The 20,694-nt window shown below is 40.7% G+C and overlaps 1 protein-coding gene across 2 annotated transcripts in view; it reads left to right on the top strand.

The window, feature by feature from the left end:
* Positions 1-20,694, top strand: part of fbxw7 (F-box and WD repeat domain containing 7) — a 60,369-nt gene that overhangs the window by 18,513 nt on the left and 21,162 nt on the right. The window contains exon 1 of one of the 2 annotated variants that reach the window (XM_070918667.1): positions 18,181-18,219. The exons of the other annotated variant lie outside the window; for it this stretch is intronic. Within the exon in view, the coding sequence (XP_070774768.1) occupies positions 18,181-18,219 (39 nt within the window). Of the gene's footprint in view, positions 1-18,180; positions 18,220-20,694 lie in introns of those variants that run through there. 2 annotated transcript variants of the gene reach the window in all.

Below are 20,694 nucleotides of genomic sequence, written 5' to 3'. Positions count from 1 at the left end.
TGCGGTGAAATAATGTTGAAAATCTGCCAAGTTTCCCTTTTTAATTTCTGCCTCCTATCCAGCAGTGTTTACTAATTAAAATGACCAAATATTTGGGCTTCACAAGTCTACAATGGTGGTCTGCCACACCATCTGCAATTGGTCTCCCTCAACACCTGCGTTAAAGTCCTTGTTTCAGAAACTTCATTCTGAGCTTTACAGAACTGGTATTTATAGTCAAGTTGCAACATGTAATACACCTGACAGTTCATGACGTACTGTATGACCCTTGAAATGGTATAAACTGCCATTTTGAGGTAGTAGTTACTTAAGCAGCAATGAATATGTGACAATTTTATAGGACGAGTACAACTTTACAGGATGAGATGGTGCAAACAATTTCCATATTCCAAGAAAATTCTCCATATACATTACCGTCCAATTGTAGTGATTCCCTGAACACCAGAAGTCTGTCAAATGTGAGCTTGGACCTCTTCAACCACAAAATCTACATCATGAAGTCCTTTTGAGAAGTTAACAAAGTCAGTGAGGATGAAGTTCCCCTGGATGTAGTGGAGTTGCTTGAGGCTCACAGTACCCACATGTGCACTTCATGCTTCATCTCCCCTGATCTTCTCAGGGCCTCCCTTACATCTCCTTATGACAGCATGCTACAGTGGATACAAGAAAGTGCTGATCTGGTCCGACTGCCCTCCTAAATTTGTGATGAGCGTGAGAGAGTGGGAACCCACGGGGACGCCAGAGAGCCTTGTGGCCAGGTTGTGCTGCTGCTCCATCCCCCTAGCCAGCTGTAGATGCACCTGCTAAATCAGCGCCGCCTACCCAGTTCACTTTCTTGTTCTCACCACAACTGGGAAGAGTAGAATTATCAAACTAAGAACTGACCTCTTTTTTATACTCAGAGAGGAATGTGAAAATGTCACGTTTTCTTTAGGTACAATGGGTGAAATCCTTATTTAATGTAAACTAATTTCACACCAAACTTTATTTGCTATTAAGTTACAGAAACCTTAGTGTCCAATCTCTTGAGTTAATGCGCGCTCTCTAACACCTTTTGCCAGTATACAAAATCATGTTGCACCCCAGTGCTGGCAGGCCTTTATAGCATTTTAGATCATTTATGGACCCTTAACCCTAAACCTTAACAAAACAGGAAACCATTGTAAAATCATTTCTGCAAGGTAAGCAAATGAGATTAAATTTCACAGAATGTGTTTTTACACTGTAGCTGGCTGAGAGAGGATAATGTAATAATGTAATAATACCGTCATTGATTGAAAAGGATAGAATTACTTTTTTTCTTTGTGTAAATAAACATGACAAATGCCTGATGATCTACACTGAGAATGAAAGTGAAAGCCTGACATCAGTACTGTGGAGGATCTGATCGCTTGTTGCTCTTCTCCGAACACTGGTGATCAGATGAAGACGCCAAATCCAGCAGACAGTGTAAAAGACCAGCAGAGTTCAGACAGCCGTAAACTCTGTCGGGGCAGAAATTGCAGAGCCTTGTGAGCATGTTTAGGAGTCATCAAGACAGATAGCAGACAATAGCCCCAGAAACCAGGATAATCTTATAGTCATGTAAACAATGCAATCATGTTACTGTATGTTCAGTATAAACATCTTGTGTTGTGTAAAAATACTAGGCAAGATGTGGATTCACACGTGGGCACCACTGCCCTGTGGCAATTGTCTGTTACCAGTTTTTTTTTTTTTTTTAAATAAAAGTAAATCTATATTTATTTTATTTATGCAAAAGGGAAAATACTGCCTATGTCTATTTCCCTGAGGCTGTTCTGGCATTTTAAAGGATAGTTTTACGTTTTGTCGTGTCAGTGCTCAAATGAACAGTGAAACAGGTTTGAAAGTGTTTTTCAGACACAGTTGAAGTTCAGAGAGCAGTTTGGTGCATGAATGTTTTAATTGAGAGTGCAGATGTCTAAGGAGTCTGTTATATAACTGAATTTGAGGTTCCCATGTACAGTATGTCTGTCATAGACTTCAAACTCGTCTTGAAAGATGCTTTTTGAATTATTTGCACTTCTGGGGAAAAAATGTTTGACTTTCGCTTATGAAGAAAAAGAGCACACATCCATTTCTGCTAAGTCTAATTAACAACCAGTAAAGACAAATATTTTCTCCGAACAGTTCCCGTCACAAAAACAACTTTGTTGCTTTATTTATTGTAAGGTGTTTTCACATTTGCATTTCTGAGCGGCTCAGCACTTTTCCTAATGAAAAACAACAGTATTTCATTAAGACGGCCTACAAGTTGAGGACTTATTGATGTGCGTTGTTGGTAAAGTCTGCAAGCCTGAAAGTTGAATCTCCGTCAACTTTCCCTCTCAGCCCCAATGAGTAGGATGTCTTCCCTTGTATTCTGACCACACCTTTCACTCTTGTGTAAGTAATTTTACCATTTGGTGATGCATTCATCTTCTTCATCCTGATGCACTTTGTATGTCTGTGAGCAAACAATACATGAGAATCACAGATGAGTTGGCCATTTCAGAGACTGGCTGAATGCTTGGTAACAATCCATTTGTTGTAAGCACATCTCCCCTGCATAACAATTAAGCGACATCGTCACTGAGTGCATCAGAGACAGATGGCATGGCCAACACAGGAGGGAAAAAGAGAAACTCTCGAGGTTGGGCTCTTTCCTTTTCAAATATGATTGTTTCCAGCCTGTTGGGGCTGTAGCCTGATGTTCATGGCATTGTTAGCTGAGCGAGGTGAGTGACAAATTGTAATAACACACACGGCAAGAAATTCCTGTTACATATCCAGCCCTGCTTTATGACGTTCTGTCACATTTTGAGATAAAAGTGGCCGTAATCTTGTGGAATTGAAGCGGTCATTTGCAGCCTCTGCAGAATTCATCGCTGAATGGCAGCCCCTGCATCCATTGCCAGAATTAGTTGACTCTAATGGCAAACAAGAGCCTTATCCCTGGATGAGGCCAGAGGCAGCACACTGCAGCCTGGAGGCCAGCGAGAGCGAATCCTGTTGCCAGGCAACAGTTTACAGATAGAGGGGGGGCTAGTAGCGGGGTCCTCCACTGCTGCCCACGCCCCTGCATGTCCTTCGTCATCGTCGCGTCAAGATTAGATCTGCAACTTGCCTGGCCTTGATTTATTGATTTGATTTTCCCCAAGCATCAACGTTTTACTGTGCTGGTCCCACCTGAGATGTCAGACATCAGCTGTCACTGACCACCAGTCTGCTGTTTCTTGAGGCTCAGGGAAAATCTAAAACCAACACCTGCGGTAGTACCAGAGTAAAAATGAATTCCTTTTGATTTTCGCCATAAAAAACTGACTTTTTACTTCTGCAGTTGCTTTTACTATATGAGGATAGAAGAAGTTCAGAAATCTCTGTACTTGATGATGTCTGTCCTAATTACAGCATATATTTCATTTCAAAAAGGAGGAAAACCACAAGGTGACAGGCAGAGGTCTTCAGTCTCATCACTTAAACAGTTGAAGGACTTTATTTCCCTTTTCTTTTTTTGGGCTCTCTCTGCAGCCTTGTGTGTTTGCTTGTTGTGGTTGATTTCGGATGCCTTTCTGTGATGGAGCCTTATTTGTTTCCTGAATGTCTAATCTGCCAAGTTCATGCCTTTGGCTACCCACTGAGAAGGGGGTCCTTGTTCTGTGTCTGCCTGGCAATCCCAGTGACTGCTGCTGTCCCCGGCCTCTTGTGCACATTAACATACAGCTGTCCCACAGGATGTAGTGAGACAGACACCCATGAGCTTCAGAGGGAAGCTGGACACTCCCTCTCCTCTCGCAGATTCAACTCACAGGCAGCAGCCGCAGCAGATGGGCCGTGGAGATTAAACCAGTAGGCACATGGCAGCTATTGTGGGCTGTCTATTGTGAAATTTAAAGGTCGTCTATAGGGTCAAGGCTGAATTGGTATGGTGAGCCCCGCCTCCCGTACATGAACTAAGTTGTCGAAGGTTTTGCTAATGATACCTTTTTTGGCTTGTCAGGTATATTGATCAATAGACAGTGTGCTAAGGGGCAGCAAGAGTCAGTGCAGATTACAAGCAGGAGCACAGGGTGAAAGGTTTTGCATCAGCTGCATTATATACGGTTTCTTTTAATTAAGTTTTGTGCTATTCTATATTTTCCTTTATTCTCAATAAACACTATGAAAAAATGTATGTATTAACATATCCCAAGCTTATTTTATTTATATATATATATTAGCTTCTTCCTCTGTGCTGAGTGCCACAGACAGGCTGGAACAGTCAGAAAGTATTGAGAGATGGATCTTTTTGTGAGATTTTTTGACAACAAGAAAAAATATAGAATATCTGCAGCCTATTTCTTTCATTCTTTTTAATAAACTACAGCGATCTTTAGCGCCAAATATACCCACCTACTCAGTTTAAAACAAAGTAACACAATCATACAGATCACCATGAAAAACTGTCATAATGAAATCAGGAGCAAAACATCAAGACTCGTCAGTAAAACCAGTTTTAAGCAGCGACATCATTTTGACTTGCCTGACATTTGAAATCTTGAAGTTTCACGTTGCATTTGCCTCAAAGGTAATGAAACATGGCAGAGGAAATACAAAGTGACTGAAACCGATGATACCCTTTGACTTAAACATCAGTCATCATGCAGGGGTTCAGCTGAGGGTTCATGAACAGTTCATGCAACCCGAAAATACAGTACTTTATCAATTTAAAATTTCATAAAGTATTAATCTCAGCTACTCAAGTTTTTTTAACAACCACTCAAATGTCTGTTCCAATGTAGAGTTCAAGTACTGTGCAGATGGAGTTGAGGTTTGGATAACCTACTCTGGCTGCTATACTAGTTCGGTTCACTCTACTTTCCCCTTTGTGAGCGGTGTTGACCCCCAAGTTGTGTCCCACTATTTCTGAAATGAAGGCAAACCCTCCCCTAAAGAAGACGGTGTGGTTCCTTACTTGAAAACATTAAAGCCTTCCATGCTGTTGCGGTGTGAGAATATGACGGTGTGTGCTGAAGGGAAGTTTATTTTTGGGAAGTTGTTCCAACCTCCAACTTCCATTTTCCACTCTTGTGCTCATTTCATTGACTGGCCAGTTGGCTGCGTAGGTACTTCGTTTGGAAAGTTGGTAAAAGTGAAGGAAAAGAAGTGACAGCATGACATGTCAACTGGCTTCATATAAAAAAGAAGTGACAACCATCCACCCGACACAAGCAGTTGAAGGTTATGTGGTAGACTGAGTTAAAACAGCTCTTAAATTTGTAAAGAGTTTGTCCCCTTTAAAGAAAGGAAGGCCGTCTGATTGTTGAGTTTTGTTTGAACATATCACTCAAACATATTTCAAGCGATATTACAGACAATTGTTGCTCATGAGGCGTTATGTTGAGTTTTAAAAATCCCGGTGTGGATAGCGGAATATGAATGTTCTTCCTCACTGGTTGGCCTCAGGAGTGCCTGCACCGTTTAAATAGGAAGGCATGTTTACTTTTTTTAATGCCATCTGCTGCTGCCGTGCCTGCAGTAGCTTCATGGACGCTGGTTAGCTCGCCCTCGGGCTGGATGTCGTTTCAAGGTAGACAGCTCATCAAGATGAATGACAAGTTTGAGAATGAAGCGGGAGAATTGACAGCTTGAACTAACAATACGCTTCCTGCCACAAGGGGAATATTTGCATGCTATAGCGTGTTACAGCGTGACCTCTGTGTTAACTGGGCAGATATTTTCAAGTTAATACAACACCCCTGACCTTAAAATGAAAACACTGACAGAATTATTGTTCTTTGTTATTTCAGGCAATCTTTAATCTACTTTGAACAAGTTACCAAGGGAAAATAAAAGCCATATATTCACAGTCCATGTATTTCTGTCACAACAGGGGCACAAAAAAGCCACAGCAGCAATGGAGTGTGTAATCAAACTCCACATATGGTGTTCATTTTAAAACTATAATCTCTCCACATTTTGTTTAGCAGTTTTCGACCATGTGAAGACAAAGGCCAGGGCTATTACTCTATACTCGTAACGAATCCAACAATCAACATTGAAAGACATAGAAAGTAATGCTACTGTGAAATATATATATCCTTTATCAAGTAATCTCATTGTAATCAAGCTCTATTTTGCAAGAGAGACCTGAGTACAGCAGAGAGAAAGAAAAACAAACATATCCAGACAAAGAACATAGCCAGACATAACAAAAGCACATATAGCATCAGAGACAATCGCAGACGTCTCTGAATAGATTTGAAGTTCAAAGTTTAAGTTTTATCAGCCGGTGGAATGAAATATTCAAGATTTTAAATCCTCTGTGATTGAATATAGCGAGCAGCATGAGAATAAATGATATCTCCATAGCCGAGCACAAACATGATGGCTGACTGTATCAATCATTTACCTGTCCTCAAGACAAAAACATGCTTTATTCCCATAAAGGAAACCCATTTTCAGCTTTAGTTTCTGTGCCAGCTGCTCCACATGCTTCACGAGAAGATTTGAGAAAAACATTCAGTTTACAGAAAATATTGGGGTGTAGAAAGTATTGTTGGACATGACTGTGACTCTTTTGAATAAAGAATGTCAAACTATATCAGTCTAATAATATTTTAAACAATAAAACTTACATAATGTTGGCGGAAACAATGCTTTGCCTTCAAACTTTCTGGTACAGTATATCATCAATCAATATCATCCCATGCCCAAGACTTGCTGCCTGGCGTATGACTACGCATTGTATTTGCCTGTTGCAGGGCTCTTGTGGGAATTCTTGTATCCATTATGCATGGCATAAAGCACTACACATGAGCAAACAAATCAACAAACACACACACAAACTCAAGCTCCTAAAGGTGCTTTTCTGAATGACCCAATATACTCTTCTCTCCTTATTCATTCTCTGCAAGATAGGAAGTAAGAGAGCGGAGTCTTCTGTGTAGTTCGGTGTGTAGGAGTTCTCTCTGAGTACGTGTCAGAAGCTGTATGAGTTGGAGGCAGGGAGGAGGAAAAGACTGCAGCAAAGTCTGAATCGAATCAGTGACACATTTGCTACCAGAACGTTTTTGTCAGCGGTGTACAGAGAATCAGAAATGGCGATGAAAATGTGTCGCTCCACGTTAACAAATACAGACACAGGTGGTGTGCGCTGTGGACACAAAAGACGTGGAGCTATTGCTTAACAAAACAGCCCGAGGCAAAACTGCTAGTGGAGAAAGAAGGCTCCAGAAGATGATCATAAGTAATGCAGTGATTTGGTTCATGAGGTATACTGTGCTGTGGGATCATATTTACATATTTAATCGATCTGCCATACTGGTAGGACTGAGGATCAAGCAATGCGAGTTAATAAGAAACGTCATCTAGGTTTGAATTTTTATACAATATGAGGGAAAGAGCGGACCTCATTGTTCTGAAGAAGACTGGCCATGCTACATGGCACAATACTGAGCAAACTGAGACAATCTTTAGTGTGTGGTTTGATAGATGATGGTGATGCTGAGAGAGATGCGTCTCCCGAGATTTAAAAGGATACAATGCATGACAAGGGTCAAGGGTCACAAATGTTTCATTTCAGGAAGGGCAGAGGAGCAGTGGACCTTGGGTGGCTTGCAAGGATGTTTGTTTCACTCCCACACACACACACACACAGACGCACAAATACTTGATACTACTGCAGTAGAAGACACCTACTGTATGTATTAATGCAGAGAGACTGCTGCTACACAAGTCTTCAGCAAACATGAGGCTTCATATGGGAAAGCTCACCTACAGATCAAAGCTGTATTGCAAAAGCTTTGTCTTCAAACTTATAAATAAAAAATAAAGTCCACCAGGGAAGAAGCACAGAACCATATGACTTTGTAAGTATAATAAATGTACTAACTAGGTCTGCAGCAATAATTGGTCAGGCTGATGTTTTAGGTGGTTGCCATATGTCCATTGAATCTTGAGGTGGAAATCTGTCTGCCTGTGAGGGAAGGGCAGCATGGGGCCTCTGAGGAGTTACATCCCATGCTGGGAAACATGGAGACAGCTGCTGCCAAAAGGAAATCTTGAATGGACGTGTTTTATGTGAAAAGAGATGAGTATGGCATACTTTGAGTTCATCAAAACTCCTCAAACAAACTCCACAAAAGTCAGACTTCAACCTTGTGTTATTGACACATGCTGCTACAAGAACATGTCTAATTAGGTTGCTAATATATTAAAAGATTAAGCGACATTGCTTTTGTTAAAATGAGTAGTTTAAGACAAATGTTCAGCAGGATTTTAGAGTGCATTTCCAAGTTTCTGATGGTGGCTTAAACCTCAAAAAAGGGTACACACTGGAAGCAGTGTAACAATAGCAAGCAAATACAGAAAAATATGTTCACCTATTTAGACCGTTTTTATGAACGTATTCACGTTTTGATTTTCATATTTTAGGAGAGTGGCAAGTTTCTTTTAAGCTATTTAATATAAGATTTTTAGATTTTTTTTTGATAAATGATTAAGCCACTCTGACTTAATTTAATGAAATTCATTTAACTAATTTATTCATTTAAGCCGCCTTTAAATGACGCAATTCTAAAATGATTTAAAATGGATAAAATTACCATTAAATGTGCCAATTAATTTACTTGTTATATTATTCCATCTTTTAATTATGAACAAATCAGTTAGTTTAAAACTAATTCTCTAAAGCGGCTATAATCAGCAAATTTATGATAACAATGTATCAAATGACAATGTGAAAATAATGTGACGATGTGAAATGGGGTCTCTCACACTGATGAACCTTCCATGAATAATCACCCAAATCTGCAGCTCAGAAGTGTCAAGTGTTGTGTTCACAACTTCCGCTGCCCACTTGCAGGTTTAAATTTTACTTTTTGGTGCTCTGTTTATTCGTCTACAGGCTCAACTGGCACAAGTCGGCATCTTACTGGTCTCGAACCAGGTGAAAATCTTTCTTGCCAAGCTCTGCCCACTCTATTTTCTTTTGCAGCAATGCATCATTCTGGGACCAGAGAATTGTTTCCAACACAATTCATTTACAGATTAGTGTCTTTCCTCCACACATACACTTTCATTTATTCGTTTTCATTCTTACACACTACATGTTACTTAAACTTGCTTTGTGAATATCTAACATGCACTAATTGTGCACTCATACGTATGTTAAACCTGTATTTACAGTATATCCACTATCACAATAACCTGTGGTTGTTGTTTCATTTAGTTAATGTATACATGAGTAAAATCTGGCCATGTCCAGTCCACAGTCTTCATGCAAGTAGCATTGCTGATACGTTGCATCAGTCATCTTCGCCAACAAATGCAGAAAATACAAAGATGTATGAACTTTCATGTGCTGCCCTTTCTGATCTCTCTCTCTCTCTCTCTCTCTCTGAAATATAGTCATTACGTGAGTCTCACTTTGTGTCATCCGACATGGCAGTTGATAGTTGTCAAGTGAGGCACTAAAAAGGTTGCTATCATCCACTCTGCTGGTGGTCCATCAGAGATAACAATAATCCTAAACACTTTAGACAAGAACTGTGGCTTTCAAAGCATGGCCAGTGGACACATTTAAACTAGATCAAAGGTGCCCTTCACTTACTAGAAATTGGATTTCTACGTCAACATGGGAGTTTCGTATTCCACTGTTGTCAAATGTTTTGGGTTGTTTTGGTCACTGTCCGTTTGTGCCAATTCTCTACTTAACCTGGCTGACAAAATAAGAGTTGCATTTTCAACTTTAAGCTGAGCAAACTTGCAAGATGTTCTTTCCAGATTACCTCATTGGTCAGGCTCACCTGTCAGTAGGATCCACCTCAGTTTAATCTTCAGAAAAGGCAGAGACAACAGCTATAGTGCCTCACCCATGAGACAGAATTGCTTTCCCAGCCTTCTCTGATCATTTTCCTTCCCGTCTTCCTCTTTCTTGAACGTCATTCTACAAGTTGTTAAAAAGTATCCCTCCATTTATCTTACCAGTGAAGGGGGTACCGCCCTGCACTCGGTGCTCTTTTGTTCCTCACCGGTTTGTTCTGTTGAGAAAGACACTACAGTCCGTCCTATAATGAAGTTTATGGTCTTTTCCTCTCAGTAGAACTTGTTGATTTTTCAAGGAAACTTTGAGGAACATTGCTAAGACGGATGGCACCATTCCCCTCGAAACTCTCTTACTTTTCTGCTTCCTCAGATTCTGGCAGAGGAGGTTCAATGAGAATGCATATTAGTATTATTAGTAGTGCCACTGGCATGTAACTTTGAACTATTTTTAAACACAGAGCTCCTCTTCCATCATAACATGAGCTTAGATAGGGTCGACGCTGTGTTTTTGAGTGTGTACTGTACTTGCACACTTCTGGGAAGCTTAGCTTAGAAGAGCTTAACATATAGTACACACTACTTTTAATTATACAAACTATGCAAAGCTACATATCTTGTTTTTGATCATAAGGAGATGGTCATATAGCAGCACTGTGTTATTGTAACAGGAGTATACAGCCATGCTAGCGGGTTTGTGAGGCTGCACTTAGGCACTGTGGTGTTTTGAACTAAATGTTAACATCTGCATGCTCACAATGCGAATGCTAACAAGCAGATGTTTAGCAGTGAATGTCTGTACAAAACTTCATGGCGATCCATTTGGTGGTTGTTATTTTACTGGAAATATACTGAAGGAAAGTCAGAGGATGACCATCATCATTGGGATTCATCCTCTGGGGACCACGAATGTCGGCACAATATTCCATGACAATACATCCAATAGTTTTTGAGATATTTCAGTCTGGACCAAAGCGGACGATCTGACAGACTGACATTGCCATCCCAAATATCCGCTAACATGGCTAATAAAAACTGAGGTTAGTGCTCAAAAAAAGGGTGAATTATCTATATTTGCTTATGTCATTGCTTCTAACAGACTGGGTTAAGGAGCATCCTCTGATCTCTGATCCACTTAGATTAAGGTAAAACCTCAGTTCAGAGGTTACTCAAGCATGTTGTCTTTTGAAAGCCTTCATTTGGAACAGCAAACATGCAAATTACGGCTTTGTTGGAGAGATAAAGTGTAGAATGAGTAGATGGTGTCCCAGATGAGATCAGTATCACAAGGGGTGTGGGGGTAAAATACCAAATGTACCGTGATGTTCGAGTTTCTGTAGCGAGTCCAGGTCAAGGCATGCGATCAAGTCACTGTCAGAATGTCCTCACACGGTTTCCCACCACCTTCTCAAGAATATTTAGGGATCCACACATGACAGGCAACACCCAGCAGGCACAATTTGGCTCGCTCTGCTTCATCTGGGATGCAGAGTGGTAATTCTGGATGATTAAAGAGGTTTATTCGTTTCTGTGTAAATGTTTATGCGAGCCCTGGCCAAGTTTCACCTGGCTCATCACACACATTTCCATAACCCTCTTTCATTTCTGAATGAGATATGACAGCTCAGGCTGCATCCACATGCAAAACTAGATAGGCCTTTCATTGGGAAAGGATTAGAAATGGAGGGAAATGTTAATACCTCTATGGTGAAATTTTTCCTGTACAATTTGACAGAAGAATGTGACCTCCTCCTGAGGTACTTATCGTATAGTATATTAGAATTTTTAGAGAAGTCATTTGACTTTGAAGTTTCATTACTCTTCCTCTACAGGACCAAAAGCTGTTTTAAATTTTTTAAGACGGGAGTTGTTACTGAATAAATGTTGACTTTTTCTCATTTCAGAACTTAATATATATCCTGAAGTCTTTGCATAACACTTAATATTTACTTTATGTTGTACATAACATTTTATTTACTCAAAACTGCAATTCTACCGCTGCTATTGTATACCTGGTCATGATGAAGGAAAGGTTTCCCCATTTTTTCCTGTTAGAGAAATGTGTTGTGTGTGATATATGGCCCAAAATGTGTGATTTTGGGGCCATATATAGTAAATAAACTTGACTTTTGGACCTTCAATTGAGGAAGGTGATGCAGTCACTGAATCGAAGCCATCCAAACTTGACGCCCAACTTTTCAGCTATATTGTAGGTCAAATGTAATGAGGGTCAGTGTGTAGGAGGCTGTGGCTCTTAGAGAGGGTCACACATTTCTGTTTGAAGCTTTTTCTTACAACAGCAAGCTGGTGCCACTGACCTGATGTTTGCTTTGGGCTCTCTGCAGATGGCCATAGGATTTGGGTATGATGCCCGTGATCAGACAACATAACGATCGAGAGCATGATTCGAGTCTTTAAAATGCAAAGAGACACACATTCAGTCATTGATTACTTGGACTGCATTAATTCTAGTGCAACAAATTTAACACCTCTGAGGAAAAACTAATGATGCAGTGCCCCACTCTAAAATTCTTCCCAGCAGGACTACAAGGACCACTGAATGTCATCCAGGTGTCCTTGTAGTCCTGCTGGGAAGAACTGTAGTCTGCCAGGAGGTGCATATTATTCTCCTCAGGTGAGATTGTGTGTATAATTGCTAAAAATTGAAACAATCATGTACATGTCATAGCCACATTAGTGGGACAAACACAACTGTACTTCTGGCGCAAAACGTTTTTTTTACAGGACACAGTTGATGGTCTGTCTCTAAATTTTCTTGCACTTCTTACACATGTAACATTTAAAACATGACAGAGTTTAGATTTTAGGTGAAATTGGGGGTTTGGAAGCCAATCAGAAGGCAGTATGTATGATTGTATGTTATGCTGCAGCTCTTTTAGAGTTTTTAAGACTAACTTAACTAAGAATTTGACATGGCCAGTGGTCAACACATTTATCCACTGAATTGTTTGGGGTTGAGAATGGAGCATTATTTTGGTTTTCTGTGTGCAGCTTTCCTCAAGTCTGTGTACATATTTAGTCCACAGTGTCGATATCATCTACCAGACTGGCTTATTTTCCATGGTGAAATCAGCTTCTTGGTCTTTTATTGCCTTACTGAGGGTTCTGTGGTCAATTTTAATAGTACACATTACTAAATAAGGAGACAGGATGACTGTTATTCCCAGTAATGTTGTGTGATGACAAGAGACAGAACAGAGCTCTAGACGTGGTAGCTTTGCTACAGATGCAGCCTCAGCAGAGGTTTGTCTTTGCAGTCCGAGCTGTTTTGTTGCTTCCATGTCAGAGGGGAACGGTAGTCCAAATTTTAAGTTCAAGAATGCTTCCCGTGTTTTATAGACACACGTTTTTTGATACTTATTGAATTCTACTTTGCAAATCAATCAGTAATTTATAACTGGTGGTAGACGCTGTAATACAGTAATTCTGTTAGAAAGCCATACAGAAGCCCACAGCCTCCTGTTCCTCTTAGAAACTTTAGAGTTCTGCATTTAAGAAATGACACTTGTTTTTTTTCCTGCATTGCATCATTTTGTGGTTTTATGCTTTACTGCTTTGTGCTTATTGTCAAAACAAACATCACAGAAAATAAATAGATTTTATTTTTGTATTTGTGGCAGGCCTTGGTTGCATAAATGCAATCAAATGTTTGAACATCTTTTTTTTAGCCAGTTTATATTAGAACTTATTGTCTTCTCACAAGACCAACAAAGGAACATAACCCGGCTACGCTGCATTGGTTTTATCATGAAATGAGACTTCAGCACTCATTAACCGGCAAACATTCCCATTTAGATTGTGTTCAGTGAGTGATAAACAACAGATGATACTCTGCAGTATTTTTTGCCAGTAGTGACACAACCAAACCTACTTAAGCCTTTTAGTGTATTTGAATTCAATCGTTCTCTCCTTAGTTTTTAAACTTTTGTACATTTTTTTCATTTTCATTGCTTAGACCATTGCCTATTATTTTCTGTAAGGCCTCTCTACTTGTATACACTCCAAAATGCTGCATCTGCTTGAAACTCCAGTTTCTAAATAATTGCTAATAATTGCAAATACTGACCTCTGTTCTTCATTTATTTTCCGTGAACCCCATTGATGTCACGAGGGAGATACCAGTGGCTCTCGCTTTAATTTCTTTTTTGACCTGACCCCTTCAAACTTGAATGTTTCAGTCGCGTGGGTGGCTGTAGGATATGTTAATTCAACACCATGCAGATGATGCTATTATTATCCTTCGCAGAATGCCATGATCCATGGTTTCCTTATTCATCAAACCTCCCCCACACGCCTTGCATCTGTCCAGCCTGGAATGGGGCTCACACTTAACCATTTCAGAAACATCCATTGAGAGGAGACCCCATAGTCCTCATTTTTTTCCACTGAGGAGACAATCGCACAATGACATGGCCCCGTTTAGTGATGCATCACTGCCCAAGAAGTATTTGCCTCCTTCAAGTTCACCACCTCACATTAAACATTTGCTCAAGAAAGCCCCTTTTCTCCTGTAGTGCAGCTTTTTTTCCCACCAACATCCACTGATGTGGAAGAGTAGACCAGTCACATTCCCCCAATCGCACTAGACAGGTGTTAGACCTTTAATTCACTTATTACCTCTAATGAGGTTCAAACGATTAATCAGTGACTCAACGGAAAACTAATCTTACAATTTAGATCATCAATTATAGGGCTGCAACTATCTTTTATATTCACAATCGGTTGATCTGCTGAGTACTTTCCTGGTTGATAGATTAATCGTATGATCGATGAAGTAAAGGAACTTACTGCAACTTGTTGACATATTCAGTTTGTTTTGTGCGACTAACGGTCCAAAACCCAAAGATCTTCAATTTACTGTCATAGAAGACCAAGAAAGCAAGCAAATCTTCACATTTTAGAAGTCATAACCAGTGAGTGTTTGGCATTTTTACGAATAATAGTCAGTAGTTGACGATTAATTCTCTGTCCATCAATTAATCGACTAATTGTTTAGCTCTAATCAATGAATTGTATCATTATATTAAACACTTTCTTCCAAAATGTGAGGATTTTCTTGCTTTTAAGATAAGTTTTACATTTTGTTTTCTGCTAAATTCTGCTGGGCATTTATCTTTATTTTTGACATTTTATAAATGGAGCAATCAGTTAATTAATCAAAAACGTGATCATTAAATAAACTAGGAAATATTTGCCGCCAAAATGTCCTCATCCATTCATCAACCGCGTCCTCTCGTATCTTCATACATCAAAGGATGTTCGTCTTATCTGCAGGCTTATACAGTATCTGTTGAGTCAGTATGCTGAAATCTTGGCATTGATGTTGTCTATTATTTGTGCACAGTCAAATGAGACAGCATTTGCATTTCCCCACAAGCTATCTGCTGCACTGCGATGTAATGAGTGTATTTTTATACATCCTCTCCTGTTCAGATATTGCAGCAAAAGGATGGAACACTATTACCTGAATAGGTTTGTTTGTTGAAAATAACAAAACAACATAGTTCAAAATGAGGTTGCCTTTTTTTTTTTCTTCTTCTTTCTTTTTTTTTTTTTTGCAGCTTTACGTTTAACCAGCAGGATTTTTTGGTTGTGATGAGCAGGAGGTCAGCTTCGGGGGGGCCTGTTAATGCTTTACCAACTGGCAGAAGGAGAGCGACAAAGGAGGCCACGGCCTATTCAAAGGCCCCAGTGCAACTCTTCTTGCATGCCAAGCATTCCAATGTGCTGTGTAAAGGTTGAGCCGGCAGAGAGCTACGAGAGGGCCTTTTCTCATGAGGGCCACCTTAAACACACACAGACAAAGCTGGAAGCGCTCTATCTGATGCACCCCGACGTTCACCCATTTCAATGCTTTTCTGTGTGCATTGCTACGGTGAGAAAGTGTGACTAAAATTCAAAGATTAGCCAAGTCCCCTTTTACACCTGTCGTGTCCTCTCAAAGGATCATGATTTATATGTCTTACTACATTCATCCAGACTTATTTTGTCATGAAATCCTGTTTGTTACTGTGAAAGATTTGCTTTTTATTTACTTTGGTGAATTACCATGCAAAAAGCTATAAGTTTTGCGGCGTGTCACATCAATTTCTTTACTGTCTAGTCCAGAATAACTCAACATTTCTGTCTCAAATTGTGGCAGATTTTTTTTTTTTTACCAGTACTCTCTTGCCAAGTTTTTCTTTTCAGTAACAAGCCCTGAAACCCCCCCCCCCCCCGTGCCGGGTCAGTCAGTAATTACAGGTGTAAGCTGGGAGTGTCTGGAAGGCTGCCAGATCTCAATGCTCCATCACCTGTGAATAGAGCCCTTCCCACGACCCTCCATTGTGTCCTCTGTTTCGATGATCTAATGCCGATGTCTTGTGAGGTCAACGGTAGCAAATGTTGAAGATCTATTGAAACTCATGGCGTGGTCCAAACTGGTATGAACTGGATTTCTAAAACTTAAGAAAATAGTGTTATGGTGTGCCCAGAAGCCAAAGTTTAATTTAAACTGCACACAAAAGTCACTGTTTATAAATGACAACTGGTCAGATTAATGTAGAAATGTGTTTCAGTTTGTTCTCTCGCAGCTCAGTGACGTAACACAGTTGGCCAGAGACACTGTTTAATATATTCTCTGTTCTCAATTTGTCCAGATTAATCAAACAAAAAGCTTCTAGTGTATTTATCTTGCATGACTAAACAAGATAAATATGTCTCATGTCACAACTCAAATTGCCTTGAAAAGGTAGTTTGAGATGTGACAGTTTACATTCATTTGCACTAAATGTTCTAAATGTTTCTAAACTACAGCCACCATCTTGAAGTTGTGAGCTTTATCAGCTGTAATGGCCTTTGTGAAGCCGTCAGCAGTGCATATTGTTGTTAACTGGGCAGGTGCAGTCACCCATTACCTGCCGCACTGACATGCAAATATTGGCATGTTCCATTTGTGTTGAAATAAGTAGGTGCAGCAGCAGTCGTGGATCCATTCACTCTGTTGCCTGATTGATTATAATGGAAGACTATTTTCTGTCATGAGATCTGTTGGCTGGGGTGTCTTTAAATGCAGCACTCCAGTGCAGTATGTTTGATGTATGTACGCAGTGGTGGAAGAAGTATTCAGATCGTTCACTTACAATACCACAAAAATACTTCATTACTAGTAAAAATCCTGCATTCAATGTTTTATTTAAAGTAGAGAAATATTGGCAACAAAAAGTACTCATGCAGACTGGCTCCGTCATTTGTATTATTATATCATTGGATCATTATTATTGATACATTAACATGTAAGCAGTACTTTAACGTTGTAGTTGTAAGTGGAGCTGATTATAACTGATTTTTTATGTACTTGACTGGATAGTTTAATATATAACAATGCATCATATTTTATAGAACTGACACAATTTGTCCACTAATCGATTAGTTAATTGACAGAAAAGTAACTGCCAGCTATTTTGATGAATCACTTATCAAGCAGAGATGCCAAACATTCTCTTGTTTCAGCCTCTCATATGTGAAGACTTGCTGTTTTTCTTAATTTCTCACTATTTTCTTACAATTTATTGACAAAATGAGGAATCGATGAGTTGAAAATGTATTCTGCAGATTAATCGATGATGAAAATGGGCCATGGGCGGGGGTGCGTGCATGGATGGATGGATGGATGGATGGATGAGGTGTTTGGGTTCTGCAACAAGTGGGGATCCACCTTTTTTTTGTTGTTGTTTTTTTATTAATGCGAAAAGTACAAGTGCGTACCCCACCCGGTCTCTGCGTGCTGCCTCGTCTGCTACGCCTATGTCCCCGGTATCCTGCTCGCGGAGGACGCGCTGCGCACGGTGTTGAATGTTGGACTGCACCATTCCTGCCGTCTCCACCGGGGAGGCTGTAATCCGATCCTGTTTGGAGGAGCCGTCGTTCAGCCTGTGAAGAGGAAGAGGGGCTCTGGCGCTCTGACGCTCCCCCCTCCACTCCTCCCCTTTCCGCCGAGTGTCACCCTCTTTCTCCCTCATCTGTTCACTCCCTGCTCGGTGAGGCTGGTCGGCTGCGCACACGCCTCCGGGATCGTCGCATCGCATTGTTCAGCCACCGAGCGAGCCCCGTTTAAGTCTGCGTGACACGGCGGAGCTTTTTCCCGTTTTTTCCGTGTGTTTTTCTCTCTTTTTGAATGCCTTCACCGGGGGAATCTACTGCATGCACGCCAGTCCGGTGACGTGCCCGAGCATGTTCACATCAGAGACGGCGTCGGATTTACCTGAGAGTACGCTGCCCTCACACTGTCACTGCCGTCTCCTCAGCACGCACACACATTTGGACTTCACCGATTGTCACTGAAGAGGAAAAAGGAAAACACACCGGATTACAAGGATGGGGTTCTACGGCACTTTAAAGATGATTTTCTACAAAGTGAGTAGGATTTCTGCTCGTGTTAACCGCCGGTGTCACCTCCAGCACATCCCCGTCTCTTATTATTTCATGTTTGACTCGCTCTGCCGCCCTCATTATCTCTGACGGCAGATTGTGCGGCCACTGCGGAGGATGAACAGCAGTGTAGCAGACCCCCAGAGACGCCGCTTTAATTGCCGGGGCCTGTATGTTATGTTAGCGCTGCGTTAAATGTTGGAAAATCACGACGGGATTTGGCATCCTTTGCCTTCATAGTAACTTCAGCCGTGTAAATAAACGCCGCCGCACCGATTCAGGGCTAACCGTTGTGTTTGTAAATGGGTTACTGCTGTGGCACTTGCATGGCCATTTAATTCTGCAATGATGAATGGAAATATGTTCATATTTTCGCCTTCAATACTACTGAATTTAGCGTTTTTGGATGGCATAAGATCCCATTTTGCCTCAGCGTTGGCTCGATGCTCTCTGCACCTGCACATCAACTGTGGTCCTCCCTTCCTCATAACCATTAGATGCTGTAGCTAATAAGATCTATATACTACACATAGATGGCTGATATCACCTCCTTCTATGTGTTAAGGCACCCACTTTTGTAAATCCAAGAACAGAAAGACAGGGGGATCCTCCCCAGTTTGCAGCGTTATTATGATTGTACATTATGCAGCAGTGGCTGTCTTGCACAGACCGAAGAGGCTGCTTGTGATGCATGCATGTGATCAGTCTGCTGTCGCCTGTTGGAGTCGCCTATTCCGTGACATTGTGCTCTCGCCTCAGGCTCCAACCACAGATAATGGGTCACTGTGTCAGACTGCGTGAGGTAGAATATCCTCAAGGATGTTGGGTGTATTATGCTGGACGGCAGCCATAAAATGATGCTCCCTTAGTTGGAGATGCAGAGTACAAACAAAAAATATGAAAGGGAATCAGTTATGCAGAGGGTGTAATGTAAACAAATGTGTTATTATCACCCGTCTTTCAAAATCAGGCTCACAAAAATCCCTTGCGGTGGGGGCTTTTTTTTTTGTCGAGCTGTGTGCACTTTGGCTGTGTAGTGTTGATGCTTTTACTCAGTCCTGATGATTACATGAAAATGTCATTCTTAATCAATGGGCAGTAGTTGATCAAATTGAACGGTGATTCATTTATATTCTCCATCCATTTTGTGGATGTGCTCATTCAAAGATATCAGGATTTTGAAGTCAGCCCCTAGAGCTCAAATATCTCTACGCTGCTCTTTGATGGTACTGACTAAAAGACATATTCAGACCCATTTTTCTGGTTTGATTTCAATTCTACAACTTGCCCATTATTCCCAAAATGGCCAGTTCTTGGTTGCAAGTGTTTCTGTGTCTCTAGAGAAGCTGTTTTACATGATGAAACAGTTTCATGGCTGCTTGAAACACTCTTTGAAAAATGAGAAAAGATTTGTCAAGTGACTGATGCTGCAGGATGTAGACTCCATTGAAATTAATCAACACATTATGTAAGAGCGATTGCTGTCTTTAAAATATCATTAACTCTCTGTGTATCCATCTGTCGTGCCTTTTGGACAGATAGGGAAGGGGGGAAGCCAAGAGGAGGGAGGCGAGGACTGATTAGTAGTGATTTACAAACACTGCGTTCTCTGGTTACCTTTTCCCAGGCTGAAACACAAGAAGAGGCTGCTTACATGCTGTTTTTTTCACGCCCGCATTTAGTTTGAGGTTTTTCTTGCATGTGCACACACAGAGGCGCACACACTCAAAAGCCAGCCAGTGCTCCCCCTTTTCTCTCTCTCACACACATATCCACCTCATGCGTACACACACACCCATGCTCTCCTTGACTACTGAACTGCCATTGCAGTGAGATCACCGTGTTAAGAACAAGGCAGTTGGTTTTAAGAGCTGGATCTTAACAAGCAGAAATATCTTTATAAAACCCCTGTTTATTTATTTTCCTTAGTAATCAAACAAGCTGTCAGCCAGATACTTTAATTGTAGGCAAGGGTTAGCTACGTACCTACCTAGCTCTTGAAAATATTTGGACTACATTTACATGGGTTTCGCCACTTGAAATGAAATCCCCCTGTGCTTTTTTAAAATACATTTCCATAATGAATAACTCAATATTTTATGGCTTGATCCTCTCTGCAGCTTCACACAGGAGCTGACTTGTGAGGAAAAGGTCACAAATCAATTGGTCAGATGACAGTCTTAATTTCTAGGGGAGCACCTAACCTGCAGTACGAGTTGGTGTGCCAGTCATGTACACATGCCTCTATAAACTCAGGCTTTGGTTGAGTTGGTGCATTGATTCATTTTATAGTCCACATTAAGTACTGAGGTAGGGATCCTGGGTTGATACCAAATGTGTGGCTGCTGATATCATGCTAATCATTCAGCATTTCTGAATACTTTTTCTTGGTTGGTTTGATGTATTGCGTGCTGTTCTCAACGCTCAAGTGTGTCCCTCAGGCTGAAACCACTGAGAGGA

This window comes from Enoplosus armatus, chromosome 2 (assembly GCF_043641665.1).
Source record: "Enoplosus armatus isolate fEnoArm2 chromosome 2, fEnoArm2.hap1, whole genome shotgun sequence".
NCBI classification, from domain to species: Eukaryota; Metazoa; Chordata; class Actinopteri; order Centrarchiformes; family Enoplosidae; genus Enoplosus; species Enoplosus armatus.
This window is presented reverse-complemented; position numbering and strand designations above follow the sequence as displayed.